The sequence below is a fragment of the Pan troglodytes genome, chromosome 15 (genome assembly GCF_028858775.2).
Source record: "Pan troglodytes isolate AG18354 chromosome 15, NHGRI_mPanTro3-v2.0_pri, whole genome shotgun sequence".
Taxonomy (NCBI): Eukaryota; Metazoa; Chordata; class Mammalia; order Primates; family Hominidae; genus Pan; species Pan troglodytes.
In genome coordinates this window covers 101,713,497-101,734,982 of record NC_072413.2, presented here as the reverse complement: position 1 = coordinate 101,734,982, position 21,486 = coordinate 101,713,497, and the positions used below count along the sequence as shown (strand labels likewise).

At 58.5% G+C, this 21,486-nt stretch overlaps 3 protein-coding genes across 33 annotated transcripts in view; 1 reads left to right on the top strand and 2 right to left on the bottom strand.

Moving 5' to 3' along the window:
• Positions 1–106: 106 nt before the first annotated feature.
• XRCC3 (X-ray repair cross complementing 3) lies at positions 107–21,183 on the top strand. Of its 4 annotated transcripts, XM_063793937.1 has the most exons (9): positions 153–189; positions 4,041–4,142; positions 4,363–4,575; positions 7,078–7,215; positions 8,523–8,735; positions 12,399–12,553; positions 16,172–16,384; positions 16,569–16,615; positions 16,731–18,095. In XM_063793937.1, exons 3-9 carry the CDS (start codon positions 4,521–4,523, stop codon positions 16,948–16,950), a joined length of 1,041 nt encoding a protein of 346 aa, XP_063650007.1. In that variant the 5' UTR covers positions 153–189; positions 4,041–4,142; positions 4,363–4,520; the 3' UTR covers positions 16,951–18,095. The 4 variants fall into 4 exon arrangements, with proteins under 4 accessions (XP_016782274.1, XP_009426811.1, XP_063650007.1 ...); XM_016926785.4 differs by lacking the exon at positions 4,041–4,142 and having other exon boundaries at positions 107–189; XM_009428536.5 differs by lacking the exons at positions 4,041–4,142; positions 16,172–16,384 and having other exon boundaries at positions 107–189.
• On the bottom strand, positions 6,103–13,878 carry LOC107968259 (uncharacterized). Its single transcript, XM_063793939.1, has 5 exons — positions 13,536–13,878; positions 12,160–12,287; positions 11,884–12,055; positions 11,481–11,635; positions 6,103–6,390 (listed from the first exon to the last, which is right to left on the bottom strand). The coding sequence occupies exons 1-5, from the start codon at positions 13,791–13,793 to the stop codon at positions 6,138–6,140; spliced, it is 966 nt and encodes a 321-aa protein (XP_063650009.1). The 5' UTR covers positions 13,794–13,878; the 3' UTR covers positions 6,103–6,137.
• The window catches only part of KLC1 (kinesin light chain 1), a 70,754-nt gene continuing 63,455 nt past the window's right edge, over positions 14,188–21,486 (bottom strand). For all 28 annotated transcript variants that reach the window (XM_001139992.7, XM_063793922.1, XM_009428537.5 and 25 more), the window contains 2 exons: positions 15,007–15,079; positions 14,188–14,531 (listed from right to left, as the gene is read on the bottom strand). In XM_001139992.7, the coding sequence (XP_001139992.1) occupies positions 14,529–14,531; positions 15,007–15,079 (76 nt within the window). In that variant the 3' untranslated portion in view covers positions 14,188–14,528. The remainder of the gene's footprint in view (positions 14,532–15,006; positions 15,080–21,486) is intronic.

Sequence of the window (21,486 nt, the reverse complement as noted above, 5' to 3'; positions counted from 1 at the left end):
GCGAGGGCTGGCCCGCGTACGCTCCGCCCCTCTCAGAGAGCTTGAGACTTTGGATTGGTTAGTTAGTCAGTCACGTTAGCGCCGCTTCGTCTCTGATTGGTGTAGCCCACTCAGGGTGCTAGGCGCCTATTGGAGGAGAAGGCCGAGAGGAGCAGGACGGCGCGAAGAGGAGTGCGGAACCCGCGGGAGGTGAGTCCCGCAGAGCCGGGCTGCGAGCCGGGCGGCAGCGGGGTCGGAGGTCGTGGGCGGCAGCGGGCGTGAGGGGTGAGGCAGGGTCAAGGGGCGGGGCGGCCGCGGGTCTCCATTGCCCGAGCCTGTGGGAGCAGGCGGGCCTGGGGCTGCAGCACTCACCCCGGGGGCCCCGCCGCAGCTCGGGTAGCGTTCAGGCACCTCCCCGGGGCCCGGCCGCGTGCGTTCGGAGCGGGGAAGGCGGTCTCCGGGGCCCCCGGTGCGCGCGGGGAGGCGTCCGCTCAGGGGAGGCCGAGGTGGGCCCGCGGCTGCGCCCCCGGCGTTCGATGCCTTCGCTCGTCCGCCCGGGACCGCGCTGGCCTCGCATCGAAGTGGGAGAGGTCAGAACAGTTATTTTAATACTTTGATTTGGAAAGAAAATCTTTTAGGCCGGGCGCGGTGGCTCACGCCTGTAATCCCAGCACTTTGGGAGGCCGAGGCGGGCAGATCACGAGGTCAGGAGTTCAAGACCAGCCTGGCCAACATGGTGAAACCCCGTCTCTACTAAAAATACAAAAATTAGCTAGGTGTGGTGGCACGTGCCTGTAATCCCAGCTGCTTGGGAGGCTGAGGCAGGAGAATTGTTTGAACCAGGACCCGGGAGGCGGAGGTTGCAGTGAGCCGAGATCACATTACTGCACTCCAGCCTGGGCTACAGAAAAAGACTCCATCTCAGAAAGCACACAAAAAAAAGAAGAAAATGTTTGTTCATTCTGCCTTTAATTCCTTATTACAAGGCGTGAATTTTTATTGTTTTTTTTGAGACAGTCTGGCTCTGTCATCCGGGCTGGAGTGCAGTGGCGCCTTCACAGCTAGGTGCAACCTCGACCTCCCAGGCTCTCAAGTAGCTGGGACCGCAAGCGCCACTACAGTGCCCAGCTATTTTTTTTTTTTTTTTTTTTTTCCGGTAGAGAGTAGGTCTTTCTGTGTTGCCCAGGCTGGTCTTGAACTCCTGGGCTCAGGTGACATTGGCCGCCTTGGCCTCCCACGGTGCTGGGATGACAGGCATCAGCAGTGTTGAAGCCTGTGAGGTGGGGTCCCTGTGGCTGACTCTGCCCTCTCCTGGGGCCATTGGCAGTGCAGGGGTCCTTGTGTGTGGAGGAAATAAGGAGATGATCAAAGTATGATTCCACGAATCACACGGTTTATCGTCAAAGAGGATTTGTTCTCGGGTTCACAGTGCTCAGAGGGGAGGAGAGGGGAGGAGGTGAAGACGCCTGGCAGGGAAGCAGGGCCTCCATGGATGGGGTGCATTCACGGCAGGGAGGTGAGTGGCAGAATGGCCAGGGTCCAGTTGCTCTGCTGGGATGGAGCGGGCCCCTGGAGAGTGAGATCTGGTGAGAGTTCGAGGTGTGCCTTGGTAGCAGTGGAGAGCGTGAGAGCAGGAGCTCTCTGAGAAGCTGGGACCGAGGTCCAGCTCCCAGGCCAGCAGTGTATAGCTTGCCTCAAAGCATCTGCACAACCTTCAAGCTGATGTCTGTTTTTGCAGTCCAGCAGTCAGGGTCAGTAACTCACATAAGGGAGTGTCTGACAAGGTTTAAGTGGCATTCCCAAGGTTGCGGAGTTCACTCAAGTCCTCACATATGTGGTCTGATAAGACATCACACTCTTGCAGGGGGGTCAGGTCACCCCAAAACATCAGACTATGTGAGTGCTGTGAATCACTTCAAAGCTACACAGCAGGTCCCAGGGCCCGAGGCAGAGGAGTGAGTCCACCTCGGAAGGCTCTGAGCAGCTCCAGGCAGTAACCACGGCATTTCCAGAGTCTGGCGTGTGAGCCTAACAGCTCTGGTGTGACCGTCCGTACTCACCTAGCAGCACGTGACATCAGCTCTCCCCCTGAAGTCATTGCTCAGCTCGGGTGCTGCAGGAAGACATACAGGTCTGTCTTGGGCCAGCCCCTTGCCTGCTGTGGGCTGCTCCCTGTGTGTGGCCTTCACCCCGGTGTAGAGAGATGGGCTGGTCACACCCCTGCCCCTCACAGCGGTGAGAGGACAGAGGCATGTGCCGGGCTGTCTGTGGAGCTCCCGGGCCAGTGTCTGGGATGCGGCAGGTGCTTGGTGTTAAAGGGAAAATATTCCAGGATACCTGTGAAAGCACGTTAGGCAGAGACCAGGCTTTCATTCAGAACCTTTGAGAGGTGTGGGAACCACCACACTGCGGTCTTGCAGTGGGAGAGAGGCTGGGCTCAGCTCTGAACAGGCCATGGGCTGGTGGCGGCTTATAGCTCCAGAGCTGGGCAGGGGCAGAGGATGGAAGGTTGCTAAGAGGAACCCCCAGGGGCGAAGGGGATGCAGGTTAAACTGACCTGCCAGATCAGGCCGCCCGGGGGACAGTGGAAAATGAGGCGCCTCATCAGCTGTCAAGGGTGATGGGACACGGGAGGAGGTTCTCGCTACACAGACTTCGAGCCGGGCCTGTTAAACCAAGTTCTCACCAGGATGTGCACAGAGGGCCCAGGAGGAGCCTCGGGAGCCGGACTGCCGTTGGCCAAGCAGGGAGTCTGTTATCCGTCAGTGGACACTCTGCTTCCAGGTGCCCTGGCCTTGGCCCGCGTCCTGAAGGCGGGAGACGTTGCAGCCACGTGCTGGCCTTCCCGGTGCTCCTGCCAGTGTCCTGCCGCTTGACACAGTCCAAGTTTTGTATCCAGACCCAGCCTGGGACAGCAGCCTCCCAACAGCCCCCAGGCCCAGCCTGTCTGTGACAGTCACGCCTGCTCAGGGAACCATCCCTCCGTGCAGATCTGGGCTGTGTTTTGGGTGGTACCTCGGGTGTGGGGTCCCCTACCAGGCGCGAGGTTCATACTCCCCAGGCTGCCTCCTGTCCTCAGGGCTTGGAGAGTCCCATGTTGTGAAAATGACCTCTTTTCGAGCCGGGCGAGGCCACATCTCCTTTGGCAGTGTAGTGTCTTCCCTGGAGGTGGCATTCCTTTTTGATTTGCCTTCTGTGCTTGGGAACCTCACTTCCTCACTCTGGCCAGCTCTGCCAGCAGTTTGGAGCTGGTCCAGCGCCCCACCGCCCTGCCTTGGCCTGCGCCCGGCCCTCCAGGGTGGCTTCTCGCCAGTTCCTGTCAGGCCTGCCTGGGCAACCAGGCCTGGGCACCTCCCTGTCCCTTGCTCAGAAAACCCACAGGCCATGGGGGCCCGGGAGCCAAGCCTGGTGTGCGGGCAGGAAACGTATCCTGGAGCACCAGCTTCCCTGCCCTGCCCGCCTCAGGGGGTGCCTGGGGGCGTGCCTCAGCCTGCTGCTCCTGTAGTCTGTTCTCCACGCCGGGCCTGTCTCCCTGAGCAGGCTGAACATGGGCATACGAGTGACCAGCGTGATCGTGTCCAGGCCAGTGCCACATTCTGCGTGGTCCAAGGGAAAACCTTCTCCAAGTCCACGGCCGGCCCTTTCCTCTGCTGGGTTACGGCCAAGGGCGCCAGGCCTCACTGGAGGACATGGATCCTGGACCCGGCCCTCGAGGCTGCTGCCTTCCAGTTTCCCCATGTCCTGGACACTCTTGGTCTCTTTGGGAGGCCGACAGGGGATGCAGAGTGGCCTGCTGGAAAGGCCTTATGTGACCCCAGGCTGAGTCCCTGAGCAGCCTGCTGAGGCCGGAGGGGAGAAGAGCTGAGCTTCTCCCTTGCTGGGCCAGGCTCGGGCTGTGGAATGGCTGCCAGCTCCCTTCCTGGGAGAGGTTGGGTGGGGTCCACAGCACCTTCCTCCCATCCCACAGGAAGCTGTCTTCTGCTGTTGGCTGCTGGGGGCCACCGATGTTTGGATCCCTGAGCACCCTGCCAATCCCAGACTCACCTTCCCACTCTTTCCAGAGTCCCCAGGGAGACACTTAAGGGAAATTAAACTGCAGAGTGCAAGAGATGCCTCAGTCAAGTCAGCCAAAAACACACGGGTCATCCCCGAGCCCCAGAGAGGTGAGTCGGGCAGGGTGCTCAACTGCCGCAGGAGGATGGTCTTATTTCTAGCACTTTCCACAGGAGGTAAATGTGGTGGGTTTGGGGGGTTTTTCAAATGCATCAGTGTCTGGAATGGGTTCTAAGCTGCTAAATAATTCTTAGAGGTAAATGACAGACATGTTGCCCTAGATGTAGCTAGACAGCCTTCCCTCTACAGTGAAGTCTCCTCCACCCTCAGTGACAGAGCCCCGATGACACGGACACCTCGGCTGCTGTCCCTTCCCTGGTTCGGGCCTCCCACAGCCTTTGAATTGAAGGCGAGTGCCTCAGAATTTGCATCCATTGTTCTGTCTTTCCCGGGAAGTTATTCATCCTGGTGGCCAGCCCACCGACAAAATGGATTTGGATCTACTGGACCTGAATCCCAGAATTATTGCTGCAATTAAGAAAGGTACATTTATTTCTATTTACATAAAGGGTGTGGGTGGGTGTGTGCAGTTTATATAAGGCAGGTTAACAAAATGCTGGCTGGCTAAGCCTTCCTTCCTTTGCCTACCCTGATTATTAAACCGAGGGCGGGATGTACTATGGGATTTTCAGGGGTGTGTGTGTGTGTGTGTGTGTGTGTGTGTGTGTGTTGTTAACTACATGGATTTCTTTCAGTTACTTTTATTTTTATCAAAGTAATACATGCATATTGTCTAAAAGGTAAAATGGAGCCACATAAAGTCTTTCAGTTTTTTTTTTTTTTTGGAGACGGGGTCTCGCTCTGTCACCCAGGCTTGAGTGCAGCGGTGCGATCTCAGCTCAGTGCAAGCTCCGCCTTCCGGGGTTCACACCATTCTCCTGCCTTAGCCTCCCGAGTAGCTGGGACTACAGGCGCCAGTCACCACACCTGGCTAATTTTTTTGTAAATTTAATAGAGACAGGGTTTCACTGTTTTAGCCAGGATGGTCTTGATCTCCTGACCTCGTGATCCGCCCGCCTCAGCCTCCCAAAGTGCTGGGATTACAGGCGTGAGCCACCGCACCCGGCCGTCTTTTAATTATTTTTTTAAAAAATATTTACATCTGGGCTCCTAAATGTGTTTATGTTGTAATGTTTGATTTGTCAGTGTTACTGATTATCCATGGACTTCTCTTGGGGGCTGTGAGGACTGAGCGTGCCTACACCTGTGTACCCCAACTTCCTCTCCCCCCAGCTCCCTGCCCATACTTAGAACCTAGTTTGGGTGACATCAGCTGTCAGGGTTGTGACTGGGTGCATACTGGCCATTGTTGAACCTGGTGTGGTGGTGTAGGGGATGGTTTTCTTTCTTACAGCATCTTTTTTCGCCCGAGTTAGTAAATGCTCAAAACTCAGGCCCCACGTGCAGCCCCTGCCCCCTGCTCCCCATGCCAGCCGCCTGGCTGTCATCCGAGGACCCTCCTGCCAGCTTCCATCCTCCCCCGTCTCCCCGGGCCTCAGCTACGTGAACCTCAGCACGCTGTCTGTGGCGAGAAGCCGGAGTGCTCATGGAGCTGCCGCAGCAGCCTGGTGACAGGGCAGGGCCTCGCTGTCCTGACCCTCCATCCTTGGCTGTTGGTTTTTATCCTCCTGTTGGTGGCCTTGTGATCACAGCTGCTGCCACAGCTGCAGACACGACACTTGCAGACCAGGGACAGAGGAGGGCTCAGCCAGGGAGTTCCTTTCTCACCCGTGTCTCTTATCCAAAAACCAATGTTTCCAGAAGTCCCTGCAGACTTCACAGCTGTGAAGGGGGCTGGGGCTGTGAGGCTTACCAGGGGGAGCGCCCTGCCACAGCCCTGATCCCGGCGAGTCCTCAGGGCCCACAGAGCCTTCTGGAGCAGCCTGTCTGCGGGAAGCCCCCTCCGCTGGATCTGGTGAAACCCAGGGGCGCTTTCTTCATTCCCACCCTTCCATCTCCTTGTGTTTTCTGTGTGGCTTTTCTGAAGATCACACCAGTGCTTACTGTTTTCCAGCCACACAATGGTTGTCTTTTCACTGCAGCGTTCAGCGCACCCGTGTTGAGGGGGTTTCTGATGTGGCGGGTGTAAGTGTCCGTGGCCAGGTGGGGCGCTGAGGGGGTTTCTGATGTGGCGGGTGTAAGTGTCCGTGGCCAGGTGGGGCGCTGAGGGGGTTTCTGATGTGGCGGGTGTAAGTCTCCGTGGCCAGGTGGGGCGCTTCGTCCACCACTGCTCCCTCTCGTGTGCGCTTCCTCGCACTTCCCTGATCGGCTGATCGGTCTGCAGCATTTGTCGTCTTTCTACGAGTTTGAAATTAGAAAGTGATGCACTTATCTGAGTCCAAAATTAACTTCCTTGCCCTCCTCCCCAGATGGCAGGTCCTGGGGATCTGCACCCCTGTAACTGCTGCCACCGCCGTTCTGATTCGCACATGCTCTGCCCCCTGCCCTGACTGCCCTGCGCAGCTGGCGTTTGGACCTGGGCTCTGCTTCCCTCCCAGCGCTCCCCTCCCCGTGCTCCCCTCCCCAGGGCACATGTCCTCGCCCGCGGCTCAGCCCAGATCCATGCCTGGTGGGCGGGTGGTGGAAAGCTCGGTGCTGGTTTTTTCCTGCCCCCTTCTGGAGCACTGTCTCCAGCTGGCATGGAACTGGGTGCCTGTCGTTTCTTCTCAGTACCGGGACCTGCTCTCAGCACCGGGACCTGCCCAGCCCTGTCTTCTGGCTTCTGCCCCAGCTCACGAGGCTGGTATCTGTCCGAGTGCCAGGACTCAGGGCGCAGTGTCCAGCAGCCCTTTCCTCTTGCCTGTGCATCGGCCACACTGTGTCCAGGGTTTCCAGGGAGCAGGGGATCCGGTCCCTACCCACCTTGTCCCCAGAATCGGAAGCACGGTGCTCTCACAGTGCTCTTAACAAAGCACCTTTTGTCACTGTGTTGCCCTGCGTTGTGACAGTCTGACATTTTCCTGTAATTTATCTGTGTTATTTCAGCCAAACTGAAATCGGTAAAGGAGGTTTTACACTTTTCTGGACCAGACTTGAAGAGACTGACCAACCTCTCCAGCCCCGAGGTCTGGCACTTGCTGAGAACGGCCTCCTTACACTTGCGGGGAAGCAGCATCCTTACAGGTAGGTGGGTCCTGGCATCTCTGCCAGGGGTGACATGTGGCTCCAGCATCATGGTCCCAGTGGTGCAGGGCGGGGGCTGTGCAGACTTCACCCAGGGACCAGCCTCAGGGCGTGTGGCAGCTGCTCCAGCCCCAGAGTTCCCATCTTGCTTGTCCTACACCCATGGGGCTGTGGTCACAGCATCGGGTCAGAAGATGCGTGAGGTGGACACAGGGGCTGTGGGGCCTCCTGGGGACCTTGCTCCATGGACCAGAGGAGGGGGTGCAGGAAGCAGGGGTGGATTTGGCAGTCAGCACCCAGAGCCCTTCAGGCTCTGGCAGGGCGGGAACGGTGTGAGATGGGGCCCTGGCCACGGTCCCACCACCACGTGTGGGAAACCAGGTCTCAGCAGGGGAAGGAGGTACCCAGGGAACCCCATGCGCCTGGACGGACAAGGTTTCCATCCCTGCATCTGAGCAGGCCCTAGTAGGCAGCGGGGTCCTGGCATGAGCAGGGCCCTCTCTCCCCTGCAGGTGGCTCAGTGGCCCAGGCCCCGAGGAACGTGCTGAACTTGGGGCTGCCGTGGTGGGCAGGTGCCACGGCCACACACACGGTGCTGTGGGCAGGGCTCTGGGCAGGCCTCACAGTCAGGGTGGCCTGCTCCACCTGGATGGGGTGCCCAAGGCAGTGTGCAGACTCCAAGGGAGGGGCTGCTCCTCCCGGCCCAGGCCCCAGGCCAAGAGCGCAGCCTGCACCGTGTGTCCCACCTTGAGCCTTGCCCTGAGGGGCTTCGGTGTCGTGGAGGAGGCTGTGTCAAATGGCTCATCCAAGGCCCTTTAGCCAAGAGGCTGAGACCAGCATTGCTCTAGAATGGTATCTGTCACAGAGAACTGACGGCATGTGGTGTGCACGTGTGTGCGCCTGCGGGAGCCCATTAAAGCCGCTTGAGAACTGTTCAGCACCCCAGGGCATCCCAGCTGGACAGAGCTGTGCCTTTTTCTTCACATGGAGGCTGTTAGGGAGCGCCTCGGGGCTCTCTGGAAGCTTTGGCTGAAGGCGTCTGGTGCTGCAATTGCCCCATAGGGGGATCCCTGGGGGCATGTGATGGTGGCCCTGGGGCTCCCCCGACTCTGCATCTCAGGTGCACCCGCCCTTCCCGGCTGGGCCCCCCTCCCTGCCCTCAGCACCTTGCTCACCCCCATGACCGCAGGCACCTGTGCTCCAGCCACACTGCACCTGGCACAGACAGGCTGGCCGTGCCTCCCACAGTCCCCAGCCCTGCCCGCAGGCCCAGGAGAGTCAGGCCTGACACCATCCCTGCCCTTTAGCACTGCAGCTGCACCAGCAGAAGGAGCGGTTCCCCACGCAGCACCAGCGCCTGAGCCTGGGCTGCCCGGTGCTGGACGCGCTGCTCCGCGGTGGCCTGCCCCTGGACGGCATCACTGAGCTGGCCGGACGCAGCTCGGCAGGGAAGACCCAGCTGGCGCTGCAGCTCTGCCTGGCTGTGCAGTTCCCGCGGCAGCACGGAGGCCTGGAGGCTGGTGAGTGGCCACCCCTTCCGTGGGGTCTGGGCAGGTGGGCGGCCCCTGCTCTGTGTGGGACAGCTTTCCGTTGAGGTGGGGCAGTGGCCGCCTCTTGCACTGTTCCTACCATTGCGTCTCCCTCCTTCTCACCCTGATTGCCCTCACTCCTTCCAGAACAGGGAGGGGGAAGTGAGGCTGGGCTCAGCTGACAGCAGGAGGGGTGGGAGGGTATGAACCCCACCACCAGGCAGCCGGCCCTCAGCAGAGCTAGGCCCCCAGGGGTCGCTGGCTGAGCACAGCGATGCCGGCCCACGTTCCGCACAGCTGCCAAGCCCAGAGTCCACAGAGCCAGCAACGTAGGGAGGGCAGCACAGCCTTTCCCCGGATGCCCCGCCGCCAGGCCGGGTATGCTCCTGGCGCAGCCCCGTGAGCCTGTACGCTCTGTGAAACGAGGGTTCCCTGCATTGGACTAAAGCGTTCAGAGCATGCCTGCCTGGGTCTCTCAGGTGTTAAAAGTTCACGTAGTTTTAAACTGTGAGCTGTGAGTAGGAGAGATGTTTCTCAGTAGCTCCTTAACTTTTAAACTAATTCCCTGGTGTCAACATGCGATTCCCACGTTGTCTTAAACTCCACGTGAACAGAGTGGCAGTATTTTTTCATCGGTGGCACCTTCGAGCACATCTGCTAGGCTCACTTCCCACACAGGGCGGGACCCCAGGCCCTGGACCCACAGGCCCAGCCAGCCACCTCCTCACGGGCCTGACCTGCCAGCAGCGGTGTGGCTGGGAACCTCACCTCTGCCACCCTCAGGTCAGCGTCATCCCCAGGACCCAGGGTGTGCTTTGCCTGCCTGAGCTTCAATGCTGGGTGGAGGGTGAGGGGTCTCCTGAGCCTCCGTGTCGGGTGGAGGGTGAGGGGTCTCTTGAGAGCCCAGCTGGGGTCTGCTCACGGCATAGGCATTTTTGTCCCTGCAGCCCAGGGGAGGGCGCCCTCCTGTCAGGTGCCTGAGTCCCTGCGGCTGGTCTTGGGGATGAGCCTGGAGACAGCCAGAAGCCGGGAGGACAGGAGTTGGCCTTGAAAATGGGAGTCTCCCGCTTACCCCACGGAAGAGCTGCTGTGAGGTGGAGGCAGGACTCGAGCGTGCTCAGGAACGGGACGGGAGCCGCCCTCATTCTCCAGCGTCCTCCGTGCCAGGCTTCGTGCAAATCTGATTTGTGCAATGACTCCCCCTCAGCTTCCACCCCATTGGCCTTTTCAGTGAAGCCCACACTCCCCGATACCCAGGGACACAGAAGCCTTAGGTCACCCTCCCTGAATCCCCCAGCTGTGCCCAGCCCAGTGACTGCTGTGGGATGACAGCACAGTCCAGCCTTGCGGGCCAGGGGAAGGGAGGGGGCCCCACGGCCACCGTGACCACATGCAAGGTTAGGGGTCAGATGTGCTTTCCTGGGGAAATGACTTCCTTTCCTGGATCCAATCTAAAGGCCCGAATTTTGAAAAGAAAGCGGCAGGCGGGCTCTGAAGTGATTCCGACTCCCGTGCTTAAGCCACGTGAGGCTCTCCCAGGCCTGCTGGGGCCCCGCCCACCGCTGGGCTGCCCACAGCCACCCTCCTGCCAGCTTCACGATGTCCCCATGACTGTGCAGCCCCTACATACGTCACCCCAACAAAAACACGCTGCTTGACCGGTTCCACCTGCTTCCGAGCCTTCCAGCCCAGCCTCTCTCCAGCCAACAGGACGGAGGAAGCCCAGGGCCCCGACCTTCCTGTGGCTCCTGACTAGGGGCACAGTCACGGCTGGGGACACTGGTGGGGAAGGGAACCAGCCACAAAAGGGATGTGGCCTCCCAAGGCACTATTTGTACGTTCCTGGCCTCAAGCGGGCCAGATGCTTCTCAGAAGCTTAGTTCTGACACAGAATGGGGCCGGGGGTTCCTGACCCATTTTTGCAACTGTTCTTTACGTTTGAAATTCTGTCAAAGCAAAATCAGCTCAGAATTAAAGGTTATGCGGACACTCACAAACAGGCTGCATGACACGGCGTGGGGGCACTGGCTCTCCCACAACTGCATGTGCCACTGCAGGAACAGGACGACACCCCGTGGGCCACGGGGTCCTGGCTGGGCAGCCTTCCTGGCATAGTCAATGCTTAGAGAGCTCGCCGGCCTTGTTTTTGTTTTTGTTTTTGTTTTGCAGGAAACTGGAGTTTTATTATTACTCAAATCAGTCCCCCTAAGCCTTCCTGTTTTTTAAATTGAGATGTAATTTACATGCCATAAAATTCCCTCTAAAAGTGTACAGTTCGGCCTGATAGGCGCAGTACCTCATGCCTGTAATCCCAGCACTTTGGGAGGCCGAGGCTGAGGCAGGCGGATCATGAAGTCAGGAGTTCGAGAGCAGCCTGACCAACATGGTGAAACCCAGTCTCTACTAAAAATACAAAAATTAGCTGGGCGTGGTAGCGCACGCCTTGTAATCCCAGCTACTCAGAAGGCTGAGGCAGGAGAATCGCTTGAACCCGGGAGGCAGAGGTTGCAGTGAGCCGAGATCGCACCACTGCACTCCAGCCTGGGCGACAGAGTGAGTCTCTTGTCTCTCAAAAATTAAAATAAAATAAATAAACTCAGTGGCTTTTAATAGAAGCACAAAGTTCTGTGCCCGTCACCACTATCCAATTCCACAACAGTTCCCTCACCCCAAAAGGAAACCCTACCCATGAGCAGTCAGCCCCCACCCCCAGCAGCCTGCCTCCCCTTTCCCTACCTGTGACTCTTCCTGTCCTGGGAGCTCCATGCGAGTGCAACCAGACAGCACGTGGTCTCGTGACAGGCTTCCTGCATTGGCATTGTGTTTTCGAGGTTCATCCGTGCTGGAGCAGGTGTCAGAACTGCCTTCCCTTTTAAGATTCGATCATCCCACTGTAAGGATGGGCCGCACTTCATTCGTCCACTCCTCAGTTGATGGCCTTTGGGCCGTCTCCCCCCGGGCTGTCATGAAATGTGCTACGGTGGACGTGTTTTCTCTTGGGTATCTACCTAGGAGTGGGGCTGCTGAGTCATGTGATTTAACTTTTTAAGGAAGTACCGATTGTTTCCCGAGCTGCACCATTTTACATTCCTAGCTGCAGTGCACAGGGGTCAGGGGTCTGCTTTCTCCACATCCTCACCAACACGTGTCTTTTCAAGCTGGCTTTTTGAATTTCACCATGGAGCCCAGATTGCAGGAGCTTTGAAGAGAGGAAACGCTTGCTCAGTGGGGGCCTTGAGGGTGGCCATGTGTCGGGGCTCAGGGGCCATTTCCAGAAGGCGTTGCCCTGATGCTGCCACTTGCTCCCTGCCCTGCAGTGGGGAACGGAGGGTCACGGGGGGAAGGAGGGGCAAGGTGGAGCAGGAGAGGCCTCCCATCTGTGGCCATTCCAGCCCAGGACAGGGGAAGTCCTTGCCTGGGTGTCAGAAGTGGAGACCCAGCCCGTATTCCTCCTGAGGGGTCACCTGGCCCCGAAGGTGGCTGCCAGTGGGAGGGTGAGAAACAGCACCAGCCTCCTCCCTCCCCAGGCGAGGGGCAAAGAACCTGTGAGGGGCAGAGAGTTAGAAATGGCGGGAGACATCTGCACTTGATTTGTGTGGCAGTCACAGGCCCGTCTGGAGTCCCCTGGGCACATCAGGCACTCTTGCTTCCCAGGAGCCGTCTACATCTGCACGGAAGACGCCTTCCCTCACAAGCGCCTGCAGCAGCTCATGGCCCAGCAGCCGCGGCTGCGCACTGACGTTCCAGGAGAGCTGCTTCAGAAGCTCCGATTTGGCAGCCAGATCTTCATCGAGCACGTGGCCGATGTGGTGAGTGTGGGAGAAGCCCCAGGACACGCCCAGGGCAAGCTATTCAGGACCATTGGGGCAGGTGTAGCCACCACGGCAATGGGGTCTCACAGCAGGGCAGGGAGAGTTGGGGCTCAGCTCTGAACACAGCATGGGTCATGGGGGTTTACGCCCGAGGAGCAGGTGGGGTCAGAGGATGGAGAGTGACTGAGAGGAACTGGCAGGGGAGGGGATTCTGGCTAAAGCATCCTGCCAGGACCCTTGCTGAAGGTGTGCCTTGGGGATCAGACCGCCCCTGGGGACTGTGGAGGATGGACCAGTCAGCTACTGAGGGCGACTGGATACGGAGAGCAGGGGTCCTGCTACAATCTCAGCAGGGATTGCCAAAACTGGATTTCATGAGGACGTGCACAGATGGGCCTAGGAGGAGGCTCAGGAGCCTGACGGCAGTTTGGCCAAACAGAATCCTGGCCAGGAGTGGCTGTGGGCCAGGCAGGCAGGGCGGCAGGCTGCGACACCCAGTTACATCTGAATCTCAGGCAGCTTTGAAGCGTGTTCTAGAATGAGGATGCCCATATTCAGATCAACTTTCTTCATGATCTGAAACTCAGATGTAACTGGGCGCCTGTACACCATCTGTCAGCCTTGCCCATGAAGACGGAGTGGGGAAGAGAAGCCCCAGGCGGGTGGCAAGGACCTCCTCTGGGCTGTGGGCCCCTGACCAGCTGCCCCAGGAGACCACCGCCCTGAGAAGGATGCGACCTGCTCTCCAGGCTGCTGCCCTGGTGAGATAGCCGTGTTGGTTTCCCCTTGCCTCTGAGGGGAAGATGGCCCTCACTAGGGGCACAGGGGCTCCACCTGGCCAAGGCCTGCTGGGCACCCAGCTCAGACAGGTGACCTCAGATCCTTGACCACTGCCTGGCTGCTGGCTTCCCTGCAGACACTGGCTGGGCTTGGAGGAGGGACCTATGGCAGGGCCTTGAAGAGAGCAGGGGCCACTCACCGGGGGCCAGTGGAGTCCGTCCTGTAGCCAAGAAGCAGGCAAGAGAGGCTGGGACCCATCCCTGCAGCTGGGGCAGCAGTGCTGTGAGCTGTCAGTGCTTAGTTTATAGAGATCATCCTGGGAGGGAGAAGTGATGAAGTAGAAAAGATGCAGAAGAAAAGATGGGAAGTTTGGGAGTAAACCCCTGACCAAAGGCAAATAAGGAAATTCCACCCTGTGCAGGGGGAGCGGCTGCCATGTCCAGCCCACCCTAGACATGGCTGTGGCCTGGCAGAGCAGCTCCTGGGTGGGCCTTCCCCCACTTCTTTTTTTTTTTTTTTTTAAGACAGAGTCTCACTCTATCGCCGAGGCTGGAGTACAGTGGCGCAATCTCAGCTCACTGCAAGCTCCACCTCCCGGGTTCACGCCATTCTCTTGCCTTAGCCTCCAGAGTAGGTGGGACTACAGGCGCCCACCACCACGCCCAGCTAATTCTTTGTATCTTTAATAGAGACGGGGTTTCACCATGTTAGCCAGGATGGTCTCGATCTCCTGACCTGGTGATCCGCCCACCTCGGCCTCCCAAAGTGCTGGGATTGCAGGCATGAGCCACCGCGCCCGGCCAGCCTTCCCCCACTTCTAAGAGGTCTTATAAAAACTTTCAAGTAAAGCATAAGGCATATAAACTTTTAATTTAAAAAAATGTACAATAAAGTACGTTATCGCACACAACGTGAGGAAGTTACACATGGGAAGGGAGCCGTGGGCCCAGCTCATGCCCCAGGTCTCCTGGGAGAGGCCACGCCGCACCAGGGCACCCGCTTAGGCCCAGCCCCAGCCCCAAGGTCACGCCAGCCGTGTGGTTATTAGTATCATGTCCCACGCACACAGACGCATGAGAAATGAGTGAGCGCTGCGGCTCCCGGCCAGGGGCCCTCCCTGCCGCCCTGGCTGTCCCGGGCCAGCTCCGGGCCACACTCGGCAGTCCCATCCTGGAGCGGGGCCGGGTCGGGGTCACTGCAAGAGAAGACAGAAGGTCAGGGCTGGGCCGCCAAAACCTGACAGTGTTACTAAGTTCTGTTCTGGAAACAGCTCTCTGGGGAACCCCCACCCCAAGTCTGCCTAGAGAAGAGGGTGTTGCTGGTTGCGAGCCTCCCTGGGGCCGAGGGGTCATGGGGGACTGGTACGTCTTTGGTCTCTGCTCCCTGGAGCACCAAAGGCCTGCATCTGGCACGGGGAAGCCAGGGGTGTGGACACAGAGCCTTCTCTTGCATAAGCAGAGCCTGGTGCCATTCCCACCTCCCCAATCCTCTGTGGCCCTTGGGCTTGCATGAGGATGGGGACCCTGAGCCAAGCCCCTCTTGGAGGCCCAGCCTGGCAGCTAGCAGCAGTCACCACTTGCCCATCCCCAGCTCCCCCCAGTCCCTGCATGTGCAAAGTCCCTCCCTGGCCCAGCTGCCTGCTTCCTGGGGCTGCAGGCCGTGGGACTCACGTTAGCGGTGGCGTCTTCCAGGCCACTGCTGCTGCTGTCGTTTTCCACAAAAAGAGGCTCGGCCAGAGACGCCCTGGAGATGAAGCACAGACGAGTTTCACTCAGGGCGTGCAGGCGGCCCTCAGGCGTCTTCAGAGCTCCGGGCGTGACACCAGCGTGTGGCTGCAGACCTTGGACTTGAGGGGCAGCCTAGGGGCCCCTTAGCAGCCTCCATCTGGCCAGAGCTGCTGGCAAGGCCCATGGGGCCTGAACTACCCTGCTTGGTGCCAGGAGCAGCTGTGCCACCCTCCCCCATCACCATGGCTCACCAAGCTCTGCGGTCAGAGGCCAGGCCAGCCATGCCAATGGCTCTGGCACCCACAGGCCACGGCAGCACCCAGAGGGAGGCCGAGGACACCTGCCTTCACTGGGGGGTCCTCCCCTGGAAGCTCTCCTGGGAGCTGGTGGGCACAGGGCTGTTTCCACCCCTTGGCCAGGCCAGGCCAGCTCAGAGCACAGGGCTAAGGCCTGGGTGCACGGGAGGCACTGGCCTTGAGGGTGTCTCAACCTACAGCCCCATCCTGACCCCCAGGTGGTCTCCCAGAGTGCCCCACGCCTTGGCAGAGGCAGGCCAGGCCTGACTCGCCTGAGTAACGCCTGAAGGGCATCAGGCCCCTGCCTTGCTGAGCGTCTGAAGAGGTCATGGCCCAGGTGGTCATGGCCACCACGGGCTGGCTTTGGTGGCACTGTGGCCAGGTTTGGGTGGTCTGAGTACCTGGTGCGGGGCCACTGAAGGAGGGGGCTGGTTGCTGCTGACCTGTGAGGGGGAGAGGGTGAAACCATGGCAGAAGGAGAGCAGACCCCCGCAAGGACTCAGGAGCCTGCGCAAAGGATGCCTCTACAGAGGACGGTGTCGGCACAGCCAAGGGGTGACCGCCTGGGGGGGCCAGAGGAAGGACATGGGGCCAAGGGAACCAGTTGTGTGAGCCTGAAGCTTCTATAGTTGGGGCCTCTTTGAGAAAAATACAGAATTGGGCTCAGAGTATGGGGACTACAGAGTATGGGCACTGTGAGCCCCAGGTGGGTAGGAAGGTTTTTGGACGGTCGAGTGACAGTCCAAACGGGGTCTGGTCACCTGGGGCGGGGACTTGCTGACCAGCATAGACAATGACAGCTGTCCCCACAGGACACCTTGTTGGAGTGTGTGAATAAGAAGGTCCCCGTACTGCTGTCTCGGGGCATGGCTCGCCTGGTGGTCATCGACTCGGTGGCAGCCCCATTCCGCTGTGAATTTGACAGCCAGGCCTCCGCCCCCAGGGCCAGGCATCTGCAGTCCCTGGGGGCCGCGCTGCGTGAGCTGAGCAGTGCCTTCCAGAGCCCTGTGCTGTGCATCAACCAGGTGGGCACCAAGGCAGGGGTGCACCCGTGAGCTCGTATTTTTAGCCAGGATGCGGAAGCAGAGCCGGTCTGGAGGTGGGGCGGGTGGCAGTGAGGTGGCCTCCGGCTCCTGCGGGTAGCAGCCTGTGCCTAACCATCAAGAAGACCCTCAGCCCTTGCAGCTGACCTGGACTGTGCTCTTCCAGGTGACAGAGGCCATGGAGGAGCAGGGCGCAGCACACGGGCCGCTGGGGTGAGTGCAGCCATGTGGTGTGTGCACCTCTGTGCAGGTGCCGGGGGCACAGCTGGGCCGAAGTGGGCGGGGCCACCAAGCCTGAGCGCCAGCTTGCCTGCTTCCTGTTTCTCAGGTTCTGGGACGAGCGTGTTTCCCCAGCCCTTGGCATAACCTGGGCTAACCAGCTCCTGGTGAGACTGTTGGCTGACCGGCTCCGCGAGGAAGAGGCTGCCCTCGGCTGCCCAGCCCGGACCCTGCGGGTGCTCTCTGCCCCCCACCTGCCCCCCTCCTCCTGTTCCTACACGATCAGTGCAGAAGGGGTGCGAGGGACACCTGGGACCCAGTCCCACTGACACGGTGGCGGCTGCACAACAGCCCTGCCTGAGAAGCCCCGACACACGGGGCGCGGGCCTTTAAAACGCGTCTGCCTGGGCCGTGGCACAGCTGGGAGCCTGGTTCAGACACAGCTCTTCCAGGGCAGCGGCTCCACTTTCTCATCCGAAGATGGTGGCCACAGACTGACCCCCATCTGAGCTGGGGGGATGTTCTGCCTCTCCCTGGGTCTGGGGACAGGCCCGCTTGCTGGGTACCTGGTCCCCACTGCTGAGCTGGCCCTTGGGGAGAGGTGATTCTCAGGGCTGGAGCCTGGGGTGTCCTACAGTGACTTGGGAGCCGCCTGCTTCTTCTCTCCACATGGAAGCCCAACTGGGGTCGTGTCTGAGGCCTGCCCCCTGGGCTGGGGCCTCAGACCCCCTCAGCCTTGGGACCGTGCCCACGAGGGTCTCCCCTCCTGCACACAGGGCAGTCCTTACTCCCCCACCACTCAGGCCACAGTGGGGCTGCAGGCAGGCGGCTCCTCACCCACCTCTGGGTCCTCGGCTCCCGGGGGCCCCACCTTGGCACACACTGTGCCCCACAAAACTTCAGTGTGGTACAAGGTGGAGAAAGCATATCCCACCGACCTCCAGTGTCAGGGTCCAGGAGAGCCTGGGGGTGGGGGGACTGCCTTGTCTCTAGTAGTGTGGCCTGTGCCAGCACCACAGCCGGTCAGAGGAGTGCAGGCAGCGCAGGGCTGGCACGTGACAGGCTCGTCAGCCACCTGGGAACCCAGTTCTGGGCAAAGAGGATCCGAGGTTGAGAGGAAGGAGGGTCCCGGTGTATCCTGGCCCTGGGGGTCTGGGCGTCCAGCTCAGCCCCGGCCTAGCTGGGTGGTATTCTGGTAGGGATATGGCAGGACTCCTGGCAGGGCCACCTGCAGACCCAGTCCCACAGTGTGGCCAGGCCTGACATCTGGCTGGAAAGCAGAGCCTCCTGGGAACACATCTGGCTGCAGAGGCTGAAATATCCACCCAGCAGGCAGAGTGGCGTGGCCTCCCCATGGGCACAGTGGTGACCCCCTTGATTCCCACCGTACAACCCCCTCCACCCCCCACCCAGTGCCTCCACATGCTGCCTGGCACAGACCAGGCCTTTGACAAATAAATGTTCAATGGATGCAGTTCCAGGACCTGCTTCTTGCTGTCTGCCAGGCACTGCTCTGAGTAATTTATGCACATTGAAGTATGTTCTCCTCACCACTCCTAGGGATAGGCACTGTTACATCTCCACTTGCAGGTAGGGAAATTCAGGCCCACAACTGTTAAGTAGCTTGACTCCTCCCACAACCCAGAGGCAGAAATTGTCACCCCCCACTTTATGTGCCCAGGGTGAGCCTGTGGGTGCTCCTATAGTGGGAGGAAGGGGGGCTGGCACTGATTGGGGGAAAGGTAAGGGGTGGGGCCATACTGTGCAGAATTTTTCTGTTTGCCGTTTTCTAGGGTGGGACAATCCGTTTAAACCTTCATCACGTTATCAAGGCTCTCTATGACCCTAAAGTTAAGAATCACTGGCATGAACATCGGAAAAAGTTATTTTGGGGTTGGATTTTTACAAAACAGCCTTTCTGCAAAAGTGCAGGGATTCTACAATGGCAAGTAAGACATTTTATTTCTGTAATTGAACATAAGCAATTCCAAATGCTTTTCTAGGCAAGACATGCCAGCGATTAGAAAATGAGACAGCTTAAAGACAGGTACATTTAACAGAGAAAACACGCCTGGAAGCTCGGCCGGCCCCGCCCATGCTGGCTCAGTTCCTGCCCCTGGAGGGAAGGGGCCGAGGGGCTTCCCGTCCCAGGGAACTCCCACCACAGGAGTCTGCAGAAGGGCTGGCCTGGCAGTCAGTCCCAGGAACACTGACCATCCCCTTAGGGAGGCACCACGCCCTGGGGAGCACAGTTCCAGGCCAGGGCCATGGGTCTTGCCCTGAAGACCCTCCCTCAGGGACCATGCGCCCTGACCCTCATTGCCTCACCATATTGTAAAACACTAAAACCGCTTAAGTTCTTCCCCACAGAGTTGGGGAACTAATTGTAAACAGAATACACGTCTACATATCAGCCCTGAGACAGCTGGCCCCGCTGCACACGCAGCCTGCTGGCCCCAGCAAGACATGGTCAGAGCTGGTAAGTGCTCTACAGCATTCAGAAATCTGACCACAGCGTACACACAGCTCACAAGTCAGTGCAAACAGAAGCTAATGACATCCTCCAAGAAAATTCCATACAGTTATGACAATGGAAAACCTGTTATACATTGTAACCATACATCATTAGCAATGTTTAATACATCTTACTATAAACACTGAATTTCTAAGTACATGATACTCCTAGCAGCTTAATCCAGAAAATAACGATGTGAATCCCTCCAATACCGTAAACACAAGACCAAGTGCTGCCCATGAGAGTGCCCCGTGCCACCCGCGGGCACCACCGGCCTCTGAGGACCCCTGAGCCACACACTGCTGCTGCTTCAGGGAAGCATCCATGTCACAGGACTTCCCCAGGGGCCTGGTTTCTGCCACAGCTGCACCAACTACCCAGAGATATCTGTCCGCCCACAGATCCAGACGCTCCCATGCCATGGTTGCTGGGGCCAGGCGCTGCACACACGGCTGCTGGCGGGGGGGGGGGTGGGGGGCGCAGTGATTATCTTGACAGCAACTCTGAAGAAACAGGTGCTGACTCTCGCGCGGGGTTCCTCTCACCAGAACGACCACACACAGGAGGAGGGATGCCTGGGCCCACCACTTCTCTCCTCTGAAGGGAAAAATTCAGACCGCCAGATGGGAAATGGCTGAAATCACTGCACTTCTATTGGGTGGAAGGGTTCAAACATCGGGGACTCAGGTAACTCAGATTCCCTTGCCGCCTCCCTCTCTGAAACACGAACCTTCCTTTACGAGCTGGCTTCAGGGAGGCCCCCTGGCTTCTCTTACCCCAACACACAGTGCTCCCACAGCCACAGTGCTGCAGAGGCCACCTCGGCCCTAAAGTCCCATGGCTGGAAGCCACAGCAGGCTCCACAGAGGCCCCACACAACCTCGTCTGCACCCATCAGTCTGAAGAGGTTAAAATTCAACTCCATATTCAGCCCTATGTTTATTCCTTCTAAATGCCCTTTTTCCTTTCCAGATAACTGTCACTAAGGGAAACTGTCTGGGTTCCAAACTCTGCTCAGCATCCTCACAGGGAGAAGGCACCCCCACCACAAGGGAAGCTCCGGAGCCCTCCTGCCTGTCGCCTGTGCACAGACATAGCCCACTACGGGGGCAGCCACGGCACCTGTCAGGGGAAGCTGCTCTACACCCCCCTTTTTTTGGGGGGGGGTGGCTTCTCACAACCCATCAAATTATATATATATATATATGTGTGTGTATATATATATACACACACACACACATATATATATACACATGGTTTTTTTTGCTAGACACAGGGACTCGCTGTGTTGCCCAAGCTGTTCTTGAACTGGGCTCAAGTGATCCTCCCGCCTCAGCCTCCCAAAGTGCTAAGATTATAGGATTACTGGCATGAACCATCGCACCCAGCCATATATATATATATAATTTAACATTTTTTCTTTTAATCCCATCCACTATTACAGAACCTATGAAATTTTCTTCAACACCTCTATGTAGCATTTAGAAAGTAAGCTCCTGATCCACCAGAATCTGCAAGAATGGAGTCAGGAGCCTCAGAAAAGGAGCCACGGCCACAGGCGAGCAGCTCGGGGACAACGCTGGCTCCACAGGGCAGCTCCTGGGCCAGGCACCCGCTGGCGACTACACGGAGCTTGTCTTGTGGAAACAAACGCGCTTTCACAAACACAGCAGTCCTGCGACATGAGGCGGGATGAAACTTTGAAAGGTATTTTAAAGTCTAGCCTTGTAACAAAACCTCAGGACACTCTGTCCCCAGCCTTCGTGCCCCACGGGGAGCTTCTAGGGGCTGAAGGTGACAAGTGTGAGCCTCTGCTGTGCCACCACCCGCCCTGTTACATGACAGTGGCAAGCTGAGCTTTCACGGGATGGCTGGTGTTTCACAGACCGCCCTCCATCCCGTAGCCTAGTTGGCTGGCATGGAGGTGGCGCTTCTGAGCGTCAGCCTTTGGAATCACTGATCACCTCGGCGTCTGTTTTGTATGCTCTTTACCTATGGACTAGTTTGTGGACGGCTAAGAAATACAGCCTCAGCATTGATTTGAAAAGGTTCCTGTCAGAGTCCACCGTGCTCCCTCATTCCATAAAGCTTAAGCTTTTCAAAAGTGAAACGCCGTGTTAGCCAGGATGGTCTCGATCTCCTGACCTTGTGATCCGCCTGGCGGGTACCTGTAGTCCCAGCTACTCGGGAGGCTGAGGCAGGAGAATGGCGTGAACCTGGGAGGTGGAGCTTGCAGTGGGCCGAGATTGGGCCACTGCACTCCAGCCTGGGCGACAGAGTTAGACTCCGTCTCAAAAAAAAAAAAAAAGTGAAACACACGTCTCTATGGGCTTCGTGTGCAGGGGCGTCC